The sequence below is a fragment of the Coturnix japonica genome, chromosome 5 (assembly GCF_001577835.2).
Source record: "Coturnix japonica isolate 7356 chromosome 5, Coturnix japonica 2.1, whole genome shotgun sequence".
NCBI classification, from domain to species: Eukaryota; Metazoa; Chordata; class Aves; order Galliformes; family Phasianidae; genus Coturnix; species Coturnix japonica.
Window position 1 is genome coordinate 20575701 of NC_029520.1, and position 19469 is coordinate 20595169.

At 37.3% G+C, this 19469-nt stretch overlaps 1 protein-coding gene and 1 long non-coding RNA gene across 42 annotated transcripts in view; one reads left to right on the forward strand and one right to left on the reverse strand.

The window, feature by feature from the left end:
- MADD (MAP kinase activating death domain) overlaps positions 1-19469 on the reverse strand; it is a 65277-nt gene that overhangs the window by 10764 nt on the left and 35044 nt on the right. For 19 of the 41 annotated variants that reach the window (XM_015864284.2, XM_032444679.1, XM_015864274.2 and 16 more), the window contains 13 exons: positions 16583-16636; positions 13418-13515; positions 12985-13068; positions 10208-10366; positions 8245-8353; positions 7638-7700; positions 7149-7269; positions 5944-6049; positions 4660-4770; positions 4038-4145; positions 3789-3953; positions 2360-2432; positions 846-952 (listed from right to left, as the gene is read on the reverse strand). In XM_015864284.2, the coding sequence (XP_015719770.1) occupies positions 846-952; positions 2360-2432; positions 3789-3953; positions 4038-4145; positions 4660-4770; positions 5944-6049; positions 7149-7269; positions 7638-7700; positions 8245-8353; positions 10208-10366; positions 12985-13068; positions 13418-13515; positions 16583-16636 (1358 nt within the window). The remainder of the gene's footprint in view (positions 1-845; positions 953-2359; positions 2433-3788; positions 3954-4037; positions 4146-4659; positions 4771-5943; positions 6050-7148; positions 7270-7637; positions 7701-8244; positions 8354-10207; positions 10367-12984; positions 13069-13417; positions 13516-16582; positions 16637-19469) is intronic. The other 22 variants (XM_032444681.1, XM_032444669.1, XM_032444668.1 and 19 more) reach the window with 3 other exon arrangements.
- Positions 9253-14497, forward strand: LOC107314749. Its single transcript, XR_001555608.2, has 4 exons — positions 9253-9309; positions 10878-11063; positions 12554-12608; positions 14261-14497. It is a non-coding gene; the product is annotated as an uncharacterized LOC107314749 (long non-coding RNA).

Consider the following 19469-nt stretch of genomic DNA (forward strand, 5'->3'; position numbering starts at 1 on the left):
AGGAAAGGAAAATAACTCCACAGAGGGCTGACAGAAGCTGTTGTTTTACACACACACACACACACACACACACACACACACAGACTCTCTCTCTTTTTCTCCTGAAAGTTGATTCTAGTGTCTAGCACAGCATGCAGATAATGTCATATGCAAAACAAAAAACACAAAGCAAAATAAAAAACAAAAATCAAAGGAAGCAACAGAAACAACATCCACAGAAAGGGAGAAATGGCAATTCTAGTTGTGTTTCCTCTATGCCCACAGAATTTAGGTGGAAAAGAGTCAGTAATTTATTCTCATTTTCGTGAGTTACAGGAAGAGTTGCTTTATTGTTCTACTTTCATACTGAATTCTACAGACAATTCTTCATTTTTTAAACCAAGACAGAACACGTACAGTGCAGAAAGGTGCCCTTTGCACTTGCAATATTTCAAATACTACCTATAAAGCTGACAGTTTATGCTGCCAGAACATTTTCACAATGTGATGCTTTATAGCAGTATAGATTACAAGTGATCCTTAATATCCTGTGTACCATTTGTTTTGCATTTAGACAATTCTGACTACAAGCAACCAGAAACTGAAATCTCCGTTAAACTTTTGTATTTTTTCATTAACTCATTACAATTGTCCCGAGGATCTCATTTTGGTGTATTTTTACATCTATAAATATTTGTATTTATGTGTCTATGTGTACTTTTGTGTAAATATACAAATTTGTCTCTCATCCCCCATTGCACTACCCCTTTGTTCTCAATACCTTTGGGAAGAGGAAACACAGATGATGCAGGTAAGCTGCAAAAAGCTCCATGCTCACGTTGTCATTTTATAGATTTCCCCCATACCTGACTGTGCATAAATTTCAGGTTAATTCCTTCCAGTGTCACCTGCAGAAGACCTCCTTCACCAGTTTTCATATCCTGCACAGGAAACTCACCACCCAACTCAGGGCCTATGATGTGTTAAAGGAAAAAAAAGAACAAGAAAAGAAATGGAAAAGGGAGGGTGGAGAAGAGAATGAACAGAAATAGAAAGCAGTCAATCAAGACATTAAATGATCAAGGACAATGCACAACGATAACAACAAACTTTTTATTTCTTTTTAATATCACTACTGCAGAGCCACAAAATTGGGGAATGGTGTTTAACATATTTTTAAATACTGCATTGTTGCCCAATTCTTAGAACAGTTTTCAAATATACTTTGGCCTCCTCCATCCTCAGTAAAAATCCAGCCTGTCCTCTCCCTCCTCAGATTAAACTGGATGGTTTGTTTTTTCTGTTGTTTTTTTCTTGTTTGTTTGTTTGTTTGTTTTTTACAAGCTACAACAGCTAAGCTGAATGTCGAAACCTTAGGATGCTGAATTTAAATGCAAGTCACTTTCTCAGTCATGCTGATGACAGTTATGAATATAAAACATAGATCCCTGAGACATGGCATTAAGATATACCATAAAATTTGCTTGTACCCCAAAGCACGGCTTCCAGATCTAGCATATGCTTGCAAAAAAGGAACAGTCACAATGAAAAAATCATACTTGAAAACCCACAGCAATGTTAGCCTGAACCTGCAAAGAGACTCCAGCATGAGAGATGTGAGGGTCTTAAGAGTGTAAGAATTAATTCACCTCCATGATTGTTACCCATGTAGACACAGCACTTACTCCCCTCTGGGAATAAAGAAAAATGCAAAGTCACCCACCCAAGAACTCAGTTTCTCAGAATTACAAATCCCCTTTCCTAGGCTTTTTGATTCAACAGGAAAAGAAAAGGAACTTATGCCAAATATACTATTCTGTCTCAGAGGGTGATGCTAAGCCAAGAATAATGTCTAAAGATGGTAAGTTACATTAATATAAGGACATAGGACTAACTGCACTATTTGATTTGCACAAATACAATGTTTTCCAATAATAGTCAAGATTTGTGCTTCGGAAGCCTTCAGAAAGCTACAATATCACCACCATGGATTCTCAGAGACAAATGAGCGTACTGATAAACTCAATTCTCAGCATAAAGTGGATATAGTTGTACACTCCAATGAGAAATAAAAGCTAGCCAGACATGAAGAGAAAGCAAAGTTGCAGCTTCGTATTATTTTCAAGTTATGATTTGACTGGTAGTTAGTCCTCCTTACATGCAGACTCTTCTTTATACAGGTGTTTTGCTTTTGCTTGGATCTAAAATGAGGTATATGGGGACAAGCTCAAAACAGTATTAAATCTGCTATGTACACACAGTTGTGCAAAGCTACCTTCTAGCTTCCAAATTACAGGACATGATGTTTAAATAAACTAATAAAAAAGCCTGAATGATTACAGATGAAACAATAAATATTCCCAACAAGCAAATCTTGTACCTGGCTTAATGCTTTGCTGTCTTGCTGCTGCTCGCTCCATGCTGTCTTTTACACAGTAGTATAATTCCCGACACTAACATAAAAGAAGAGGAAAAGAATGTTATTTTCTCATATTACAGGGGAAGTGAATAATAAGATTCCTTAGAAAAAGAAGGAAAAAAAAGCATAAGCAAGCCCTATGTTGTGCACAATAACAAAAGTCTGTTAAAGATTAACCACAGCTAATCATTGCATGGTATTTATAATTTATCAACTTGAAAAATAAATATTTTGTATCTAAATAGCATAAGCTAGGGAATAAGTCATGCAATGGACACATTAGATTACTCATGAGAATGAAGTTCACTCAGTTTCCTAGCATAGAGGAAGCTTCAAAACAATACTACAATTCCTCCCCCCCCCCCCCTTCCTCTCAACATTCAGGAAATACAATGTTGCTGGTCATGCTCATATAATTTATCCTTTTGTTAATCATCTTCATTGCATTAATAGTAATCTTCATTCCTTTATGTCACATTCCTCAAACAATCTTCCTCCAGTTCTCTAATATAAAATAACAGGTAAACCATAATCTCAGAGTAAATTTTAAGAGAGATTTTGTAGAATCATAGAACAGTCTGGGTTTCTATCCAAGGCCCCAAATACATACAATTGGCTTTCCAAGTAACTTCTCTAGCACACTCCTTTTGTCTTCCTTCCCTCTGTATTCACACCTGAATTACAATGACTTGGTCTATGCAAAATTAATTTTGTGCAGCAGAAATCTAAACTCTTTACACCTCAAAAATAGTAGCCTTGCAATAAATCATTTGCAGTTATAAATCTTTACCTTTTGTTTGCAGATCATTGTGTAGTTTTCCTAGTATGGTTCAGCTATTTCTTTATATATGTAACTAATCATAAGGAGAAGAAAAGGGCTTTCCAAATAGTGAGGAAGACATATGAAATCAGCAAAACCAAACATGGGCCAAGGAAAAGAAAAATAAAACCAATAAGCTATTTGATCAAGTTTTCAATTTAAAATAGCACAGTTAACTCTATTGCAAGATACAAATTTATTTAGCTTTTGCCCATGAAACCAACACGCTATTTCTGATATATTCCTAAGTCTCCATGACCATTCAACACTTAGTAACTGAAATCCCTTCCTTCACAGAGCAGTTCAATCACATACTACTCTCTCTTAGTTCTTCAAATCAAAAAACAAGTAAAAGCTACATGTGTCATTTTTTAATTACATCCTTCTGCACTACAGCCTCCAGGTAGATGACAAGGCAAAATGTTAGCTTCAGTTAGTGCTGTTAAGCAGCCGTTGCAGTTCAGTAAAAAGTTCTGAATAGAGAATGCTGTTAATTGATTAAAACATATGACATACCAATACAGCATATTTGTTCTGCACTGTCTTGTCTGCATTAAATAAAACGTGTACCTTCTTAGTGTAGAACTTGTTCAGTTGTGTTTCCTGACCATTCCTCCGCCAGAGACACAGGACTTTTGTTTTGGGACAGTAAGTCATGTTGATGAGTTTCTCATACCACCAACGTTCATACACGGTTCCAATGTTGCTTCTCAGCACGATGCAGTCATCACACACCTGGGAGCACAAAATGTTAGATGAGATTTCTAATACTATGTATTGAATGCTACTAGTTGCATTAATACATGTTCCTGTCTTTACCTCCATGAAAAATATATCTCCCGTAGTGTCTGTCCCAGCATGGACTACAAAAGTCTGCTTCTTGATGTGGCGGCTGCCGCTGGGTCTCACAGGGAGTTCCCGTCCATTCTAGGTAAGATAATATAGCATCATTAATGAACTTTGAAATCGGCTTTTCTTGAGCATGTTCAATATGTGACAGTGAGGTGTCTAGTTTCCAATAACTATTAATACTGCAGTAAAATGGTCTGCTTTTTCCCCAGTTAACAACTGGAGGATTTCATGTCCTTTCTGTGCAGAAAACTGAGTTGCAGTCTTAGTAAGAACAAAGGCTCCCAACAATGAAATCGATATTAGGAAAACTTTCAGGGTTGCACAGAACTCTAGTGCTGAAGTCACACGTTTATACATATTTGTATTGAAGTTCTGATGGATGACTACACAATGTTATAAGCAGGGTCATATAACTAACCATGGTCTTCACACTATGCATATGAAGACAGTATTTAATAATCTGTTTTAAAGATTTTTAATACTTTTTTCATCGTGTTGCAGCTGAGCATTTATAGAAGAATTTTGAAGTTTTTTATCCTCCCCCTAGTGAAGCTCCCACAGACCCATCATTCATCATGGTTTCACCTACCAGGTTAGCAAGCTTGTCTAGAATATCATTTAATTGCTGGCTGTGCACCAATCCAATATGTGATTTTCCCATCAGACGACGCACCTTTTTCCTAATGTCATTCTTATTCACCTAGAAAAACAAATACACAGTTAGTTACTTTTCTCTAATTACAGCCAACTCCTTTTGCCTCCCAAATTCAGCTTTTTTTTTTTTTTTTTTTTTTTTCCCTTGCTAATGCTGGAAAACAACTTATCTGCAGTTCAACCATTCTAGGTCCTCTTCAGCCCAGCTCTCCCCTTTTGCATCCACTGATCAAAGTAACTGGGTATATTACTGCAACTGAAAGTACTACAGGGATGCAAGTCCTAATAGACAAATCTCAGCCTTCTTCTGCAATAAACTCATTCCAAATATACTCAAATTCCATCTTAAAACTTATCTTCATATTCCATTTATATCAGAAAAAAAAATCAATGCCCTGTTTCTCCTCACCACTTTCCCCTTCAAAAAATAACACCAAGCAACTTCTCCCACTGGTGGGATATTAGACATTCTTTATTTTTTCACTACTATGAATAGTATCTCACTTCCTCATTTATACCATAAGAAGCAATCAAACCACCACCTGTGTATACCTAGTTTGATTCTCAAAACGTTGCACTTGCAGAATAGTGCATCAAAACTGTTACAGGATTGTCCTGGAAAAGCAAGACTCTACATCTGGCTCCAGATATAGCAAAATTTTAGAGGACTGATCTTCTGGTGATTTTTGATGGAAAATTTGCATTATTTCAGAAATAACTTAAACTAAAAGGAAGATATTAGTAGCCACCTACAATCTTAAGAACAGATAAGACAGCCCACTGAGTGAAAAAAAAAGATTGCAAAATTTCATGTTGAGCTATTGATATGCATATTCATATCTGTCCATGTTTTCTGTTCAATTTGGACTTCCCCAATAAGAACTGGAATTTGCAGCTGTTAGGAAATCAGACTAGAAGCTGCTCTCTACCTAACTTATAACCTATATTCCTGAGATTAAGAATGTCCTGTAAAGGTGCTGGTAGGGCTAAAAATTTCATAGTTTATATGGCAATGTATATGCACATCCATAGAACAAAACTGCTAAAACTAAGACAACAAACCTCAAAAGATCTCCAAGTTCTAAAACATTTTCCTCATTAAGATCAGATATTTCAAAACATTACCTTACATGATATTGGTTTCAAGACAACACCACCAGAATACATTCGTTTAATATAAGCAATGATCTATAAAAAAAAAACAACAACAAACCCTCACCTTTATCATAAGCATATAGGCAATCATATTATGTAGCAATGTAGCCAATAGACGGTCTTCATCATCCTCCAGACGCTTTCGATCATGTTCTCCCAGGGAGAGATATCTGCAAGAATAGTTAGTTGTGAAGTAGACTCATGGGCATTTTTCATCCAATTCACTACAGGACCAGCAGGGGATAGAACACTACCTATAAAAAGTGTATGGCAAATGAAATCCTCAAAAACACTAAGCCAAATGGACATTCTCCAGTATAATGATGTATTCATTAATAACATATTAACTAATTATTTAGTTCAAGCAACTAAACTATGCTCAGTGGGAAAGTTCTGAGCAGCCCACTTGTCTTATCCACTCCCTCTTCCATAGTTGCAGCTTCATGACAAGTGCTAGAAGAGGAACATATAAAGCACTACAAGAGTTGTCCTCTTTAGAGCTTTGCTTCTGCTATGCAGCTGCATTTAAGTCATGACAGAAGTGTGCAGGTCATCTCTTATTCCAGTAGACAGATTTCAAAATACTTATTTTTTCCCACCATTCAGCAACCCACTGACTACTTCTGGCTATTCTGGCTAAGAGAGCTAATGTTACAAGATAGTATGGCTATCGATGGCACAGACGCAGGTGGTACAAAGCCGAGAATGATCAGATTTTAATAGGGCTGACAAAAAAAAAAAAACAGTAGGCAGTAAAGACAGCTTAGAAGTAGCATGAAGTAGTCAGATGTGTTTTTATAGTTATTTTCTCACTGTGGTGTTTTCCTGATTTTTGTTTATTTGTACTACAAACCATAAAAACGCCTATTTATAATTTTGTGCACTTTCTGAAGATATTTAATTTTTCCCCAAACACTGGTATATCCCTTTGTTCTGGAATACACTTGTCTGAACAAATAAATGCTTTACCTTATTACCAGTTGAGCCTATTCCATAGAGTGATCATATTTACCATTACTCATTTCTCCAAAAATACCACCTCTCCATGAGTGGAAAGAGAGGCACATGACAACTGAAGATAGTACTTCAGCAGCAGGAGATACTGAACAGCACAGAGACAAAAGGCTCATTTTGGAAGAGTCAGTAACAGTACCAAAGTTTAAAAAGTGACAAAATAACACATACAACAGGTCTAAAAGAATATTCTTTCTATTGTGTCAGACCTGAGTGAAATAATGAGAAAGGAAAAAGGGAAGCTAAAAACTTTACCTGTCAATCATCTCCTGGGGTCCCTGATCCATGCCCATTCCTTCTCTCTCTAACATCACAGCATCCAAAAAGGCATCTTCCCAGAACTGCATCTGGTCCCACAATGTTGAGCGCTCTTTGCCTAGGAAGTACACACAAAAATTGAGTATTTATTCCAGTCAATTTCCCTTTTTTCCCCCCATATTTTGAAAATATAACAAGCCAACACACAAATAATTCATATTAAAAAAGAAAAAAAAAAAGTAACTTTTAAATCACAAACAAAATCACAATGGAGAAAAAGAGCAAAATTCAAGACAAGACACATTGCTCATTCTAATTCATGGCATAATCTTTTGAAAACGTTATACAAAAGAATCTCTCATCCCTGTTCCTTATGAATTATACTTTCTTCTACATATTATTAACACTTTTTAAAGCAACAGGAATATCTCACACAAACACAGATCATGGCAAACACACAGAGAAGAGGAAAGATGAGACTATTACTCATAGAGAAGGTTTCCATTGCAGCATCCTCTAACTGGTCCCAGACAGATCCTTTATCCCTACCTGTATCATTCCAAGCAGGTAGTAAGAATAAATAGAAAGGATGAAAAACAGGAAGAAAGAGCTCTTGATTAACAGCAAGTCCAGGTAAAATACATTAAAAAAAAACTAAAACAATATACTGCTACTTCAGGGATACACACTCTAAAAACCATTAAACTTCTGAGTTTAGTAGCCTTTTATTCAAAGACTTAAACTGAAGGAACTTTTCTTGAAAGATCAAGATTGTGGCTTTCCATGCATAGCTGAGTTCCTTCTATCATCCTTCCAACAGTCTGAAGTAATCTTATTCAAGAACAAGCACCTTGATAAAGCTACATGTAATGGAAACTACACCACCCACCCATCTTCATTTATTCCTTCCCCCCAGCAAATCGTTTGCTTTACTCTAAATGTCCTAGTGGACTCTCCTATTCTGCCAGCACATACAACAGGTGGTAGTTAAAAAAACAAAAGCATTCTCTGGTAATGCATAAACTCCAGTCTGCCCCAGATGTGACTCCAGCTTCAGTCTAAGAGATCCCCTTGCTCCCCCAAAACAGCTTACCTAGAAGTCCTTCATAGAGATAGACGCGCTGGTTCCCATCCTCTGGACCTTTCCCTGGAGTACTGCCTTTGTTTTCCTTTACATTCTGCTTCAAGTTATGAGACTTTGCCTGAAAATAATATACGAGGTGTCAGATGTCACTACAACCCACAGGGCTGTTTCTTGCAATATACCACAGCACTTAACAATCTGCAAGTTATATTTCATGCGTGCTTTTCCCACAAACGTTTCCAAAAAAAAAAAAAAGAAGTTACTTTGTTAAAACATGAAGTTAATATATTTAAAAGTCTGGAATCCAGACAGACAAAGCAAAAAAATGCAAACCCCAGACCTAAGGAAAGAACAGTTAAACCTCTTCCATTTATCCTCTACATGTCACACTTAAGCAGAAGTTTGTCTACAATCTAACAGTAAATATTTCCCACGCTTAGGAAACACTCAGTAAACTTACTAACATTCAGCAAATTACTACATATCACCTGGTCTGAAGAACTGTATGCTGGGACTGTCAGCAGGAACCACAATGACAAAGTTACCCATCTATTTCTCTATCACCAAGTAAACTATGTTTATAATACCTGACATTCATTACATACCACTTCTTTGTTCTGCACTTTACAGAAGTGTTTCAGACTTTATTTAAATTCATTCGTCAAGCAAAAATATTAAAATTGCAGAGAAATTGTGTTGGTTTTTTTTTGGTTTTTTTTGTTTTTTTTTTTTTTTTTGTGGTGGTTTTTATGTGGGTTCTCCACCCCCCACATAAAGTCTAACTCTTCAGTAACTGAGAAGATTTTTTTTTCAACTAAATAAGCTAATGTTACCCTGCATGGGAAATTGGTAATCACGGCCTGAACCTTTGATTAATCAGCTGAGGCAAGTGTTGGGTCAGCTGTGGGAGCACAGGTGAGAGTAATCTAGCTGTGCTCCCAGAAGCGGTGGAGCTTGACTCCACCTCCTCTAGACCTCATTTAAGGGCTGACCACCTCTAAGGCAGCTTCTCTCTTAGAGATTGCTCCCTGGTGGTGATTGCCTCAGCAATTCCCTATGAAGACATCCATATTGGTGAGTTTTTCCTTATAAATAACCTTTTGAATACCTGTTATCATCTTTGTATCATTCCACCTCACATACATCATTTTCATGCTCTCAAGAAAAACCTGCAGTGAAGTACCACAATTATGGCTGTTGTTTAAAATCCGAAGCAAATACCAGGTAAGAGCATTTTCAGTTCAGTTAGGATTGTAATGACAAATGCAATCAGACCAATGTTTAGGTACTGCATGTTGTGGTCACGTATGGATGACATTTTGACTTAAGAAAGTTAATTATATGATTGTTTGTTGTTTGTATTTTTTTTTGCAAGATGTATATTAAGAGGTTATATCAATAATCAAGAACTTTAAAAACAAAATATGCTTTAAGAGCATTTGAATTTTACTGCATACATATCTTACAGTTAGGAAAATATAGGAAAAAATATAAATATAGAAATAGGAAAAAAGCTGTGATTAAACTTCAGATAATATTAATGTTTTTAAAATACAAAAGAACTCCATCATCATTGGCTCATCACTTTTCTGTATCAAAGAGCTGCTCCTAGCAAACAGGCTATCAGTTCCTTCTCATTGAAGTCAGACAGTGCCCTTTGACTTTTTTTTTTGCTTGTTTCTGAAGGGGAATTAAACATCAATTTGGTTGAGAGTAACAGTGAACAAGGGTGAAATTAAAGATTGCTAGAGCCTACAATGCGGTGTGGAACACAAACCTACTATACTTGAAGAACCAAGTATTGCATGGGATATGAAGAAAGACACATAGATCTATCAATTTAATATTTTGATATTGTAAATCATTGTTGATTAATCCTCCAAAGAATCAAATACCCCTTTGCAAATACACACGATCATCAAACTGTATAGGAATTTTAAAATAAATAAATAAAGGTATGCAGCATTCTTACAAAAATGGAGCTAGTAGCAGAGTTTGTCTCAATTTCACTGTCTGACACAGTGCCCCTGGATCCTGTCAGATTGCTTCCGTTTTCCACACCTGGGCCATCACCGGCATTGCTACTCAAGTCACTGTCCGCTCCTAGTGTCTCCCCAGAGCTGTTACTAACCTATGGAGAAAGATAAAGCTGTTACTCCTCAGTATTCAAGACAGTGTAGAAAGAAAAAGTTGTAATTTTTTTCCTCTTACAGCATAAAATAATGGTGCAACTGAAGGCCACCTTCATCTTCCCTCTTTCAGTGATACTATTTTCACACCAAGTCCAGTAAAAGATTAAGGGTCCTTAAGAAAATCCCAGAAGCGTTTAGCTTGGAACAGATCTGTTAGGATCTGTGATCTGTTACATCCCCTCAACTCAAGCAAGGTCAGCTAGGGAATGTTGCTGAGAACCATGTCCAGAGAGGTTCTGAAAATTTCCATGCATAACAATTCTATAACCTCTCTGGGTGAGCTATTCCAGGGTTTTACTACTCTGACAATAATTTCAATTTTTTTTTAAATTATCTTCTATTCAGATGGAATTTTCTATGCTTTAATTTTTGTGTTCATCATCTCTTGTTCTGGCTGTGGTTACTGTTGAGAAGAGTCTGACTCCATTGTCTGCACCTCCTCTTGTTTAGGATTTATACACATTGATAAGAACACCTCTGTGAAGAGCCTTCTTCGGAGTCCCAGCTCTCCCAGTCTCTCCTCATATGAAAGATGCTCAAGTCTCTTAATCATCTTTGTTGTTCTATGCTGGACTGACTTCAGCAAAGTTGCTCTTATATCGGGAACCCAAGACTGGAGATCCTGCTAAAGTTGAGGTAAGCAACATCCACTACTCTCCCCTCATACACTAAGCTAGTTATCCTACTGTCTGAGGTTAACAGCTCAGCTAAGCATAACTGCCCCTCTGTAAATCCATGCTGACTACTTTCATCTGTCCTCTTGTCTTTCATGCATTTGGAAATGCTTTACAGGAGATTTTCCTCCACCTTCTTTCTAGGGTCCGAAATGATGCTAACCAGACTGTAGGTCCCCCATCTTCTTGCATGCCTTTTGGAAGGCAGGAGTGATACTTGCTCTAACTTCCTCCTTAGGAACATCTCTCAATCACCATAAGTATAGGAAATTGGTAATCACAGCCTGAACCTTTGATTAACCAGCTGAGGTGAGTGCTGGGTCAGCTGTGGGAGCACAGGTGAAGGTAATCCAGCTGTGCTTCTGGAAGGAGTGGAGCCTGACTCCAACTCTCCTAGACTTCATTTAAGGGCTGACCACCACAACAGCAGCATCTCTTTTGGAGATTGCTCCTTTGTGGAGTTTGGGTGACCAGCCTCAGCATTTTCCATCTAGATTGAAGGCATCAGAATTGGTGAGTTTTTCCTATAGATAACCTTTGGCTATCTATTACACTACCATTCTTGTATTATTTCCTACTCTACACCATGATTGCTCAGACAATAGCATCAGTCAGTTCCTCAGTGCTCATGGCTGGAAGCAGTTAGGCCCCATGTACTAATATATATCCAGTTTAAGTACTTGCCAGCTTAGTCCTTTTCATCCATGAATTAAGTCTTCCTTGCTCCAGCTCCAGGCTTTTTCAGATGTCATGGGCCTGGAATTCCTAATGGCTAGTTTTACTGGTGAAGACTAAGGTAAAATAGGCACTGAGTATCTCAACCTTTTCCATTTGTTATCAGTTCCCCTATCCAATTAAGTAATGGGCCCATGTTTTCCCTAGTCTTCCTCTTGTTGTTTATGTACTTGAAGAATACTTTCTTGTGGCCATTCAACATTCATTCCTTTCCAGATTTACCCTTAGGTCCACCTAGGCTTTCCAGACTATACCCTTGCAAGATGGTACAGCAAGTGTATCCCTCCTGGGTCACCTGCCCCTGCTTCCACCTCCTAAGCATTTCTGTTTTATGCTTCAGTTCAGTTAGGAGTTCCTTGCTTATTCATACAGGCCATGTGCTGCCTTTGCTTGATTTCCAATTTGTTGTGACGGAACCTTCTTGAGCGTGTGTAAGTAGATCTTTGAATGTCAACCGGCTCTCCTAGACTCCTTTTCTCCCTGGAGCTACATACCACAGAGAATAATTTCTACATCCAACAGAAAAAGACAAAGTACTACTCCTGTTACAGGCTGGGAAGAGATTATGGAAAACTAGATATTCACAGGTATGCAGCAGCTTAGAGAGAAGAAAAACCAAAAATGAAAACAAAAGTTCCTTGAAATATCCTATATCATATAATGTGCAGCAGGGATACGTTTTTTCATTGAATGCATTCTTATTCCTTCTTACTCTAGGTCCTACAGCTGACCAGAAGAAGCAGACATTTGCACATGGTTCAAATGGCTTAAGGTAATACATCAATTTTTTTTTCTCTTGCTTTTAATGCATTAAGGAATTGATTTTGTCTTTTGAGATAATTTGTACAAAACTAAGTCATATTTATAAAAGGATTGCTAGTTCCATAAATACACCAACATGTAGGAATACATAAAAGCAATGAGTATCATATATGACAGATGCAATCTGCTAGTATACAGTATGCATATTCTGTCAGATATGTGTTTGCCACCCACTCAGAGGCTCTGGACACAGACAACATCATAGAGCCAGTACATGGTGTCTGTGATAGTAAGCAATCATACTGTACACAAAACATAGGCATGAAATGCTCTTCACTTTACCAAGAAATGAATCACATCAAGATTTCACTTTGGGTATATCCTACCACTGTGCTAACTTCAGAATCCTGGCTGGTACTTCGGACCATAACTGATGGTCCTCCACTGGGAACAGAGTCAAAGTCACTCTTCTGCAATCAAAGACATGAAGGAAAGAAAGGTTTAGTTTTGATCATCACAAAAAAAAAACCAAAAGAACAAAAAAACACTTCCCATTCCATTGGGATCTTAAACTACATGTGATATGCTTCCTTGACTGATTAAGCCAGATAAATTGAAACTACTGCAATTTGAAAAGGTAATGGGTTTTTATAGCTAAAGTGTTAGCAATGACTAGTATCGTAAGGGAAGGGAGGAAGAAATTTTTCTACATGAGCCTTTCAAGACATCTCAACCTCTACAAGTTTCCTATGATTAAGCAGCAAATAGAAGAACCTTCTATCTTATCACATAAATAAACCAAGCAAAGGAGCCACTGACCTGAGAACCTGAGGTCAAACTGAGGCCGCTGTCTGCACTGATTTGGGATTTTTTCTCATCTGTTTCTCCCAAATCAAAGTGTTTTGCACCTTCTGGCCCTGTGCAAAGGAAAAAGTGAATCATTATTTTATCAAGAAAAAACAGTATAGCAGAAGGCAGGTGACTGGAAGCAGGAACAGTATCAAGAAAACAAAGTTACATTCTTGTTCTTGTGTGTTGTTGTTTTTTTTTAATTATTATTTCTTGGTACTGTTAGTAGCAAGGCCAGAAGAATATATCTGCCATTCCTTGAATTTCAAATATTCCAAAGGCACAGCACAACAGTGACTATAATTTAATAGTACCTTTGTTAGTCACTCGAGAGAAAAGACATACAAAGGTCAAGTAGCTTCCAGTTAACAGTAATACATGCAGAGCAGTTGCCATTCAACTCTAGGAAGCCACCTACTTAATTCTTGGAAAAAATAAAGGATACTTAATTGCTTGAGGTCACTATCCCTCTTAGAACAGCTAATTTGCTGAATGTCTTGAATTGAGTTTGTTGGACAGAGCTGACCTCAGCAACTATCCAGGTAATAACGAGGCAACACTTCACAAGAACATAATTAGTGTTAATTGGTGTTACATCAGATAGAATATCAAGGAAGAAGCTTGGATGATGCTGTACTTCATAACATTTTCCAATTATGTAACAAATGGCTCTCCAGAGTTGGCAATCACATAGGTCAGAGAGAAACAACAAGCCTTAAGTCATGCATTCATAAACCCACCCAACTGAATAAACAAAACCAAAACAATACAAAAAAAAGACAGAGAGAACTTTATGTTCTATTTCCCATGCAGATCTGGAATCACATCATCTATTGTCCTTTGATGAGATGGCAGAAGGAAAAGAGAATGATGGACAGTAGAGCCTGAAAGAAATTTGGATAAGCACTGCATGAAGTAAGTAATGAGGCAGGAGAAGAATGTGTTACAGACTGTACACAGATTATCACTAGTCTCAGAAAGGGGAAAAGACTGCAACACCTCTGCCATATCCATATCTGCCAACTATTCAATAAAAGGAAGACACGATCAGCAGCTGGAATAGGTATATTACATATCTGTGAATATATCCAGTATCTCTATGCAAACAGTGCCACAATCTCTTATAATCACTAATCACAACAACCTGGGAATCATGAACATGTCTGTATTATATGTAACATTAGAGAGGGCAAGACAGTGAAAAGGAAAGAAAAAGGCAAGGGAGGAGAGAGTGAGAGAGAAGGATAATATACAAAGATTTGTGGCAGTGAGCTTGAGATGGTATGTAAACTCATGAATAGCAAAGCCATAAGCGGGCTGTGCAGACCGTACTAGCTTCCTACTCAAACTGTCCCAGTGAAATATTTTAGATAAATGTTCCTTGTTTATTATAGCAGCTTGCCTATAAAACCTTATGCCCTAGTTACTGCAAATCAAATTGTGAAAGACTAATGTCAAAGAAAAATTCAGAGTTGAAAAGTAAACTAAAAACATCATTTATGGAATTTGGAATTGTATTTTATACTGAAATGTATATTATTCACTTCTAGAAGTCTATGTCCAGCCATTCAAACAGCCACTGTTTCCCATCCTGAATAATACTGCAGCAAAAAGTTTTGTATCTCATTAGTACAACAGGAATACTATACTATATATGCTTTAAGCAAAGCAATCTGCTCCCTATCCCAACACATACTTCAGATGTATTTCTAGCAATTTGATTTTCAAAGCAAGTGAAACTGACTGATGCAGTTCAGGTGTTTGACAACTATGGGCAATAATAACAGCTGATTTTAAGAAGCACAATAACCGCAATCATGTTATTGTCACTTCACAAGCACTTAGGAACTTCCCCTGTTCTCAGAGTTGTGTACTTGCTTCACATTTAAAAAATAACAAAAATCACAACAAAAAAAATTTATCTCCTCCAACATAGGAACCTAACTGAAGAACCCAACCTGAGATAGTATGTGTGTGCACATGCTGTGCCAGTTGCGCACACACTCCTTGCACAGCAGAAAGCAATTCAAGTCTCCAATGTAGTATGTTGCACTGCAGACGTGCCCCCACTTGCCCCTTTCACTCTGAAAAGACTCCAGGTGCTGCAAGCACTTAACTGAAGTATTTAACTGGAGCATCTGAAACACAGGAAATCCAGCCCTAACCAGAACATCGGGAATTTTCACCCATGCATATTAGCAATTAATGTGTTCCAAACTTCAGTCTGTAAAAAGGGCATTAGCTCTGCAAAGCAGACACTGCACTCATAGTTAAAAAACACCTCTCACACCAAGGTTATTATAAATTGTGTTTGTCCTTATGCCCTACACCCCTATTTATAATAGTGATAACCAAACCAGCAAAACCTGGTACTGTAACTGCAGATAACACATACGTATATTTCAACAGATGCTAACACTAGTGTAGATTTAGACTGGTATTTAGATTCTGTAAACAGCCTCAGATCACTTTACTCCTTCTTTAATGTGGTATAATTTTGTTGATTCCTTATTATAAAGGAATTTAAGAGGATTTTCATTTAGAGCCATCACTAAATAACAACTCTTCACATACACCTTCTCTCTCCCCCTCTAAATTACTTCTTTGTTGCAGACTGACCATAGTCAGAAACTGTTCTTAGTCAGGTAAGAGCATTTGCCATCCCAGGATTTGAAAGATGGGGAATTTTTCATTGCAGTAATGTTCAGTCTAACTATACATTCACAGCAAAGACTTGTTAAGCAAGACTGTATTTAAGTAACGAGTTGGAATGCCTTGAAATCCTTCTGTATATATCTAATATGGGATGCAGAATATCTGCTTCCTCTTTTTTTTTCTTTTTCTTTTTTTTTTTTTTTAATTAAATTTTTGTAGAAGGTAACGTTCAAGGAAAGAAAAGAAATAAATGAAAAAAGATGAAACATTTGAACCAGATTTCCCTGGAGCAAACCGATCTGTTTTGACTCCTCTATAAAGCAAGCTTTCCGGATAGACTTAGTCTTTTACCTAATTTTGTTCCTGTGGGTATAAAAACTGTGTGCCATAGATGCAAGCTCACCCTGCATCTGGGGAGTTGGCAGTTATGGGGGAGGCTGTGGGAGTCAGTTTTCTATGTTTTATTATTTATTTCCTTACTCGTTTTTTCCAAAGCTTTTTGCTTTTTCACTTCCTGGTGCTTGTTCCACAATTCTACCCAAGATGCATTGAAAGCGGGAGAGAAAGAGAAAGAGTCAGCAGCCAGTCAGACAGGTGAAAATGGGGAAAAAGGTTGAAACAAAAATCCCACCCTCTTCATCTCGGAGAAAAAAAAAAATTAAGAAGTTTATGACAACTACTGGGTGCAGGGTTATTTAATACCAATTCACAAGAAATCAATGTTAGGGTATTTGAGCACTGTATCATCTCTGTTATGGAATTCAAAAGTTAAGAGTTGATTTCATACAGTGAATCAACTAAGCAAAAACAGCTATTATGAACACATACGATGCAATTCGTTACCTTTCCTGAGAAAGGCCTTTAAGATTGTCAGTTATTTCATCTTCCAAAACGTAGGCATCACAATAGTTCTAATTAATAGCAACATTTTCACGTTTCTAGTTTGTTTCATTGAAAGGAAAAGGCACAAAAACAGCAGCAGCAATCCCAAGAAAACCTAAACTGTAGGTTAACACAATATTTCACCAAAATTATATATTGAAAATGATCACAAAGTTCACAAGTACAAGTTACTTTTGACCTGACAGTACTCTCAATAAATGCATGGCTCTGCCTATGAACAAGTCCTACACGTTATAAGCAGAACTTCTGTTCATCCATTTCTTCACATTAGGTTATGAAAAAAGGAAAACAGAAGAAAAATGAGCAAGATAAAAAAAAATAAAAAATAAAAATCAAGCTTAATGTCAGCTTTCAAAATTCTCCCAAAGTCACAAAACTCCCAGTCAAATGATTCCATAGGGAGCCAAAATACAAAGATTAAGGGAAAAAAAAGTCTGGAGTCTGCATGCACTTCCTTCATTTAAAGCTTAACCCTAAGAAAAATTAATGATGAAACACCTGAACCTTTCTAGCACTCGTGCTCCTCAGCTCTCTGAAATGTACTCGTGTGCTCAGAAAACACAGATCATTTCAGGTCTGTTTTTTGGCCCACTGGCAAAGGAAACATTACAAGCTGGCATGTTGAACTAAGTCTGAATGCAAGGCACTACCCTTGCTTACTAGCATGGTTAAAGCTGGAACTGTTACACAGGGGCAGATAACTCCCAGAAATGTCACAAAGGGAATAAAAAAAACAGCACAATGTTTCCTTGAAGCTGCTCTTCAAGGAAACTTCCTGAGCCTAAGAGGCCTCTGAAAGTATGTCAGGAGCGCATTCTACCCTGCAGATGACAGAAATCAAGGTAAAGCAGCCTCCAAAAAAACTTAACTGAAAATATTAAAAAACACATAGTTTTATAGCTGTGGAGGAAGGCTTCAGACTATTGTAATTAAATGTTATCACAAGAAAGGTAACTTCAGCAAGGGAGAAGAAACAGAAAGATGCCTGCTAGCCAATTGATATCTACATCTGATACATGATTGATGGATATTCCTTCAACTTTCATAACCATATAGACAAATGAGAAAATAACTTATGGATCCAAACAGCATCCTGTAGGCTTACCTAGCTGAACATGCACTGACATCTGGCTTCCTGAATTCTCAGACTGTATGGTTTTAAACTAAAAACCACCAGGCTGAAAGCTATGATACTTAGCCATAAAACACTTACCTAATTTGCCTGCTAATCCATCATTAGAATTACTCTGCTTCAAAGTCTAATCTACGTCATAGGAATGTTTGAAAGTCTATACTGGATCTTAGTGTATTAAAGACAGCATTTTACTCTTATCTGCTCTGTAAAAGAGGAGAAAAACACCACAAACTTACAGGGTACAAAATACTACATCTACAGTTTCAGTTTTACAATATGGTTTCTGTCAACACTGAAATTTTCAATGCTTAATACAAGCATGCAGTAAAACCAAACCTACCCCCACCATAAAGGGGGGAACTATTGGCTATCAACTTTAAGGCCATCAGTGTCCAAATAAGATCAACACTGTGCTGATGACCAAGGACCCTGGAAACACGCAAATAACTGGTGATCTCTTTGGAAAGAATCAGAAGCATCACATTCACAACAAATTTCTTAACTAAGCAACTAGACATTGAATAAAAGTAAAGACTGGTCCTCAGCTGACAAAACTTGTCACCCTTTCCCTCAGAAATAAGAATATTGAATACTAACAGCCTTTACCATTTATAATGGAGTATTCTATGTACTTCCAATTTGTACAACTGCCCAGCACCTTACTGAAAAATGAATAAGGGGCTCAAGCAGGAACACATCAACCCTGAACTTCTGAAAACACTGTGAACCAACTGACCACAGTTCCTCCTGTAGTACAAAAAAACTAGGCAGATTCCGCTACTGAGATCCAATTTAACTGCCACATTAACGTGTACTGTATGCACCGTTATTGCAGTGTTCTACATGATTTTATCCTATCAAGACGATCACACACTTTTCATTCTGTTATTTCCTATTTCGGACTAGGCTGAAAGAGTAGCAACCCCAACTTGCATTTTGTCCATACAATACCAACAGATTCATTGACAACTTCAGTTCTGTATTTATAACCTGAGACTGTAAATGAATAAACAAAGGCTTTCCATATTTCATATTGAATCAAGGAACTGCCAAGGTTGGAAGGAACATCTGGAGATCATCTTGTAGCACGTTCCTACTCAAAGCAGGACAAAATGACAACAGGGTGCTCAGGACTACTGCCTTCTTAGCAATACGTGAATGTTTACCAGATGTTTCCTCCCTAAACAAGTTAGTTTGACTGAGGAAAGCCTGCATTTCACTTCAGAAATAATTCTGTCCAGCCATGACCAACTCTGGTCCTGAACATTCAAAGTGCTAGCTCACGCAGAAGCCTTCTAAAGCAAACAAAAAGTGCAATAACCAAGCCAC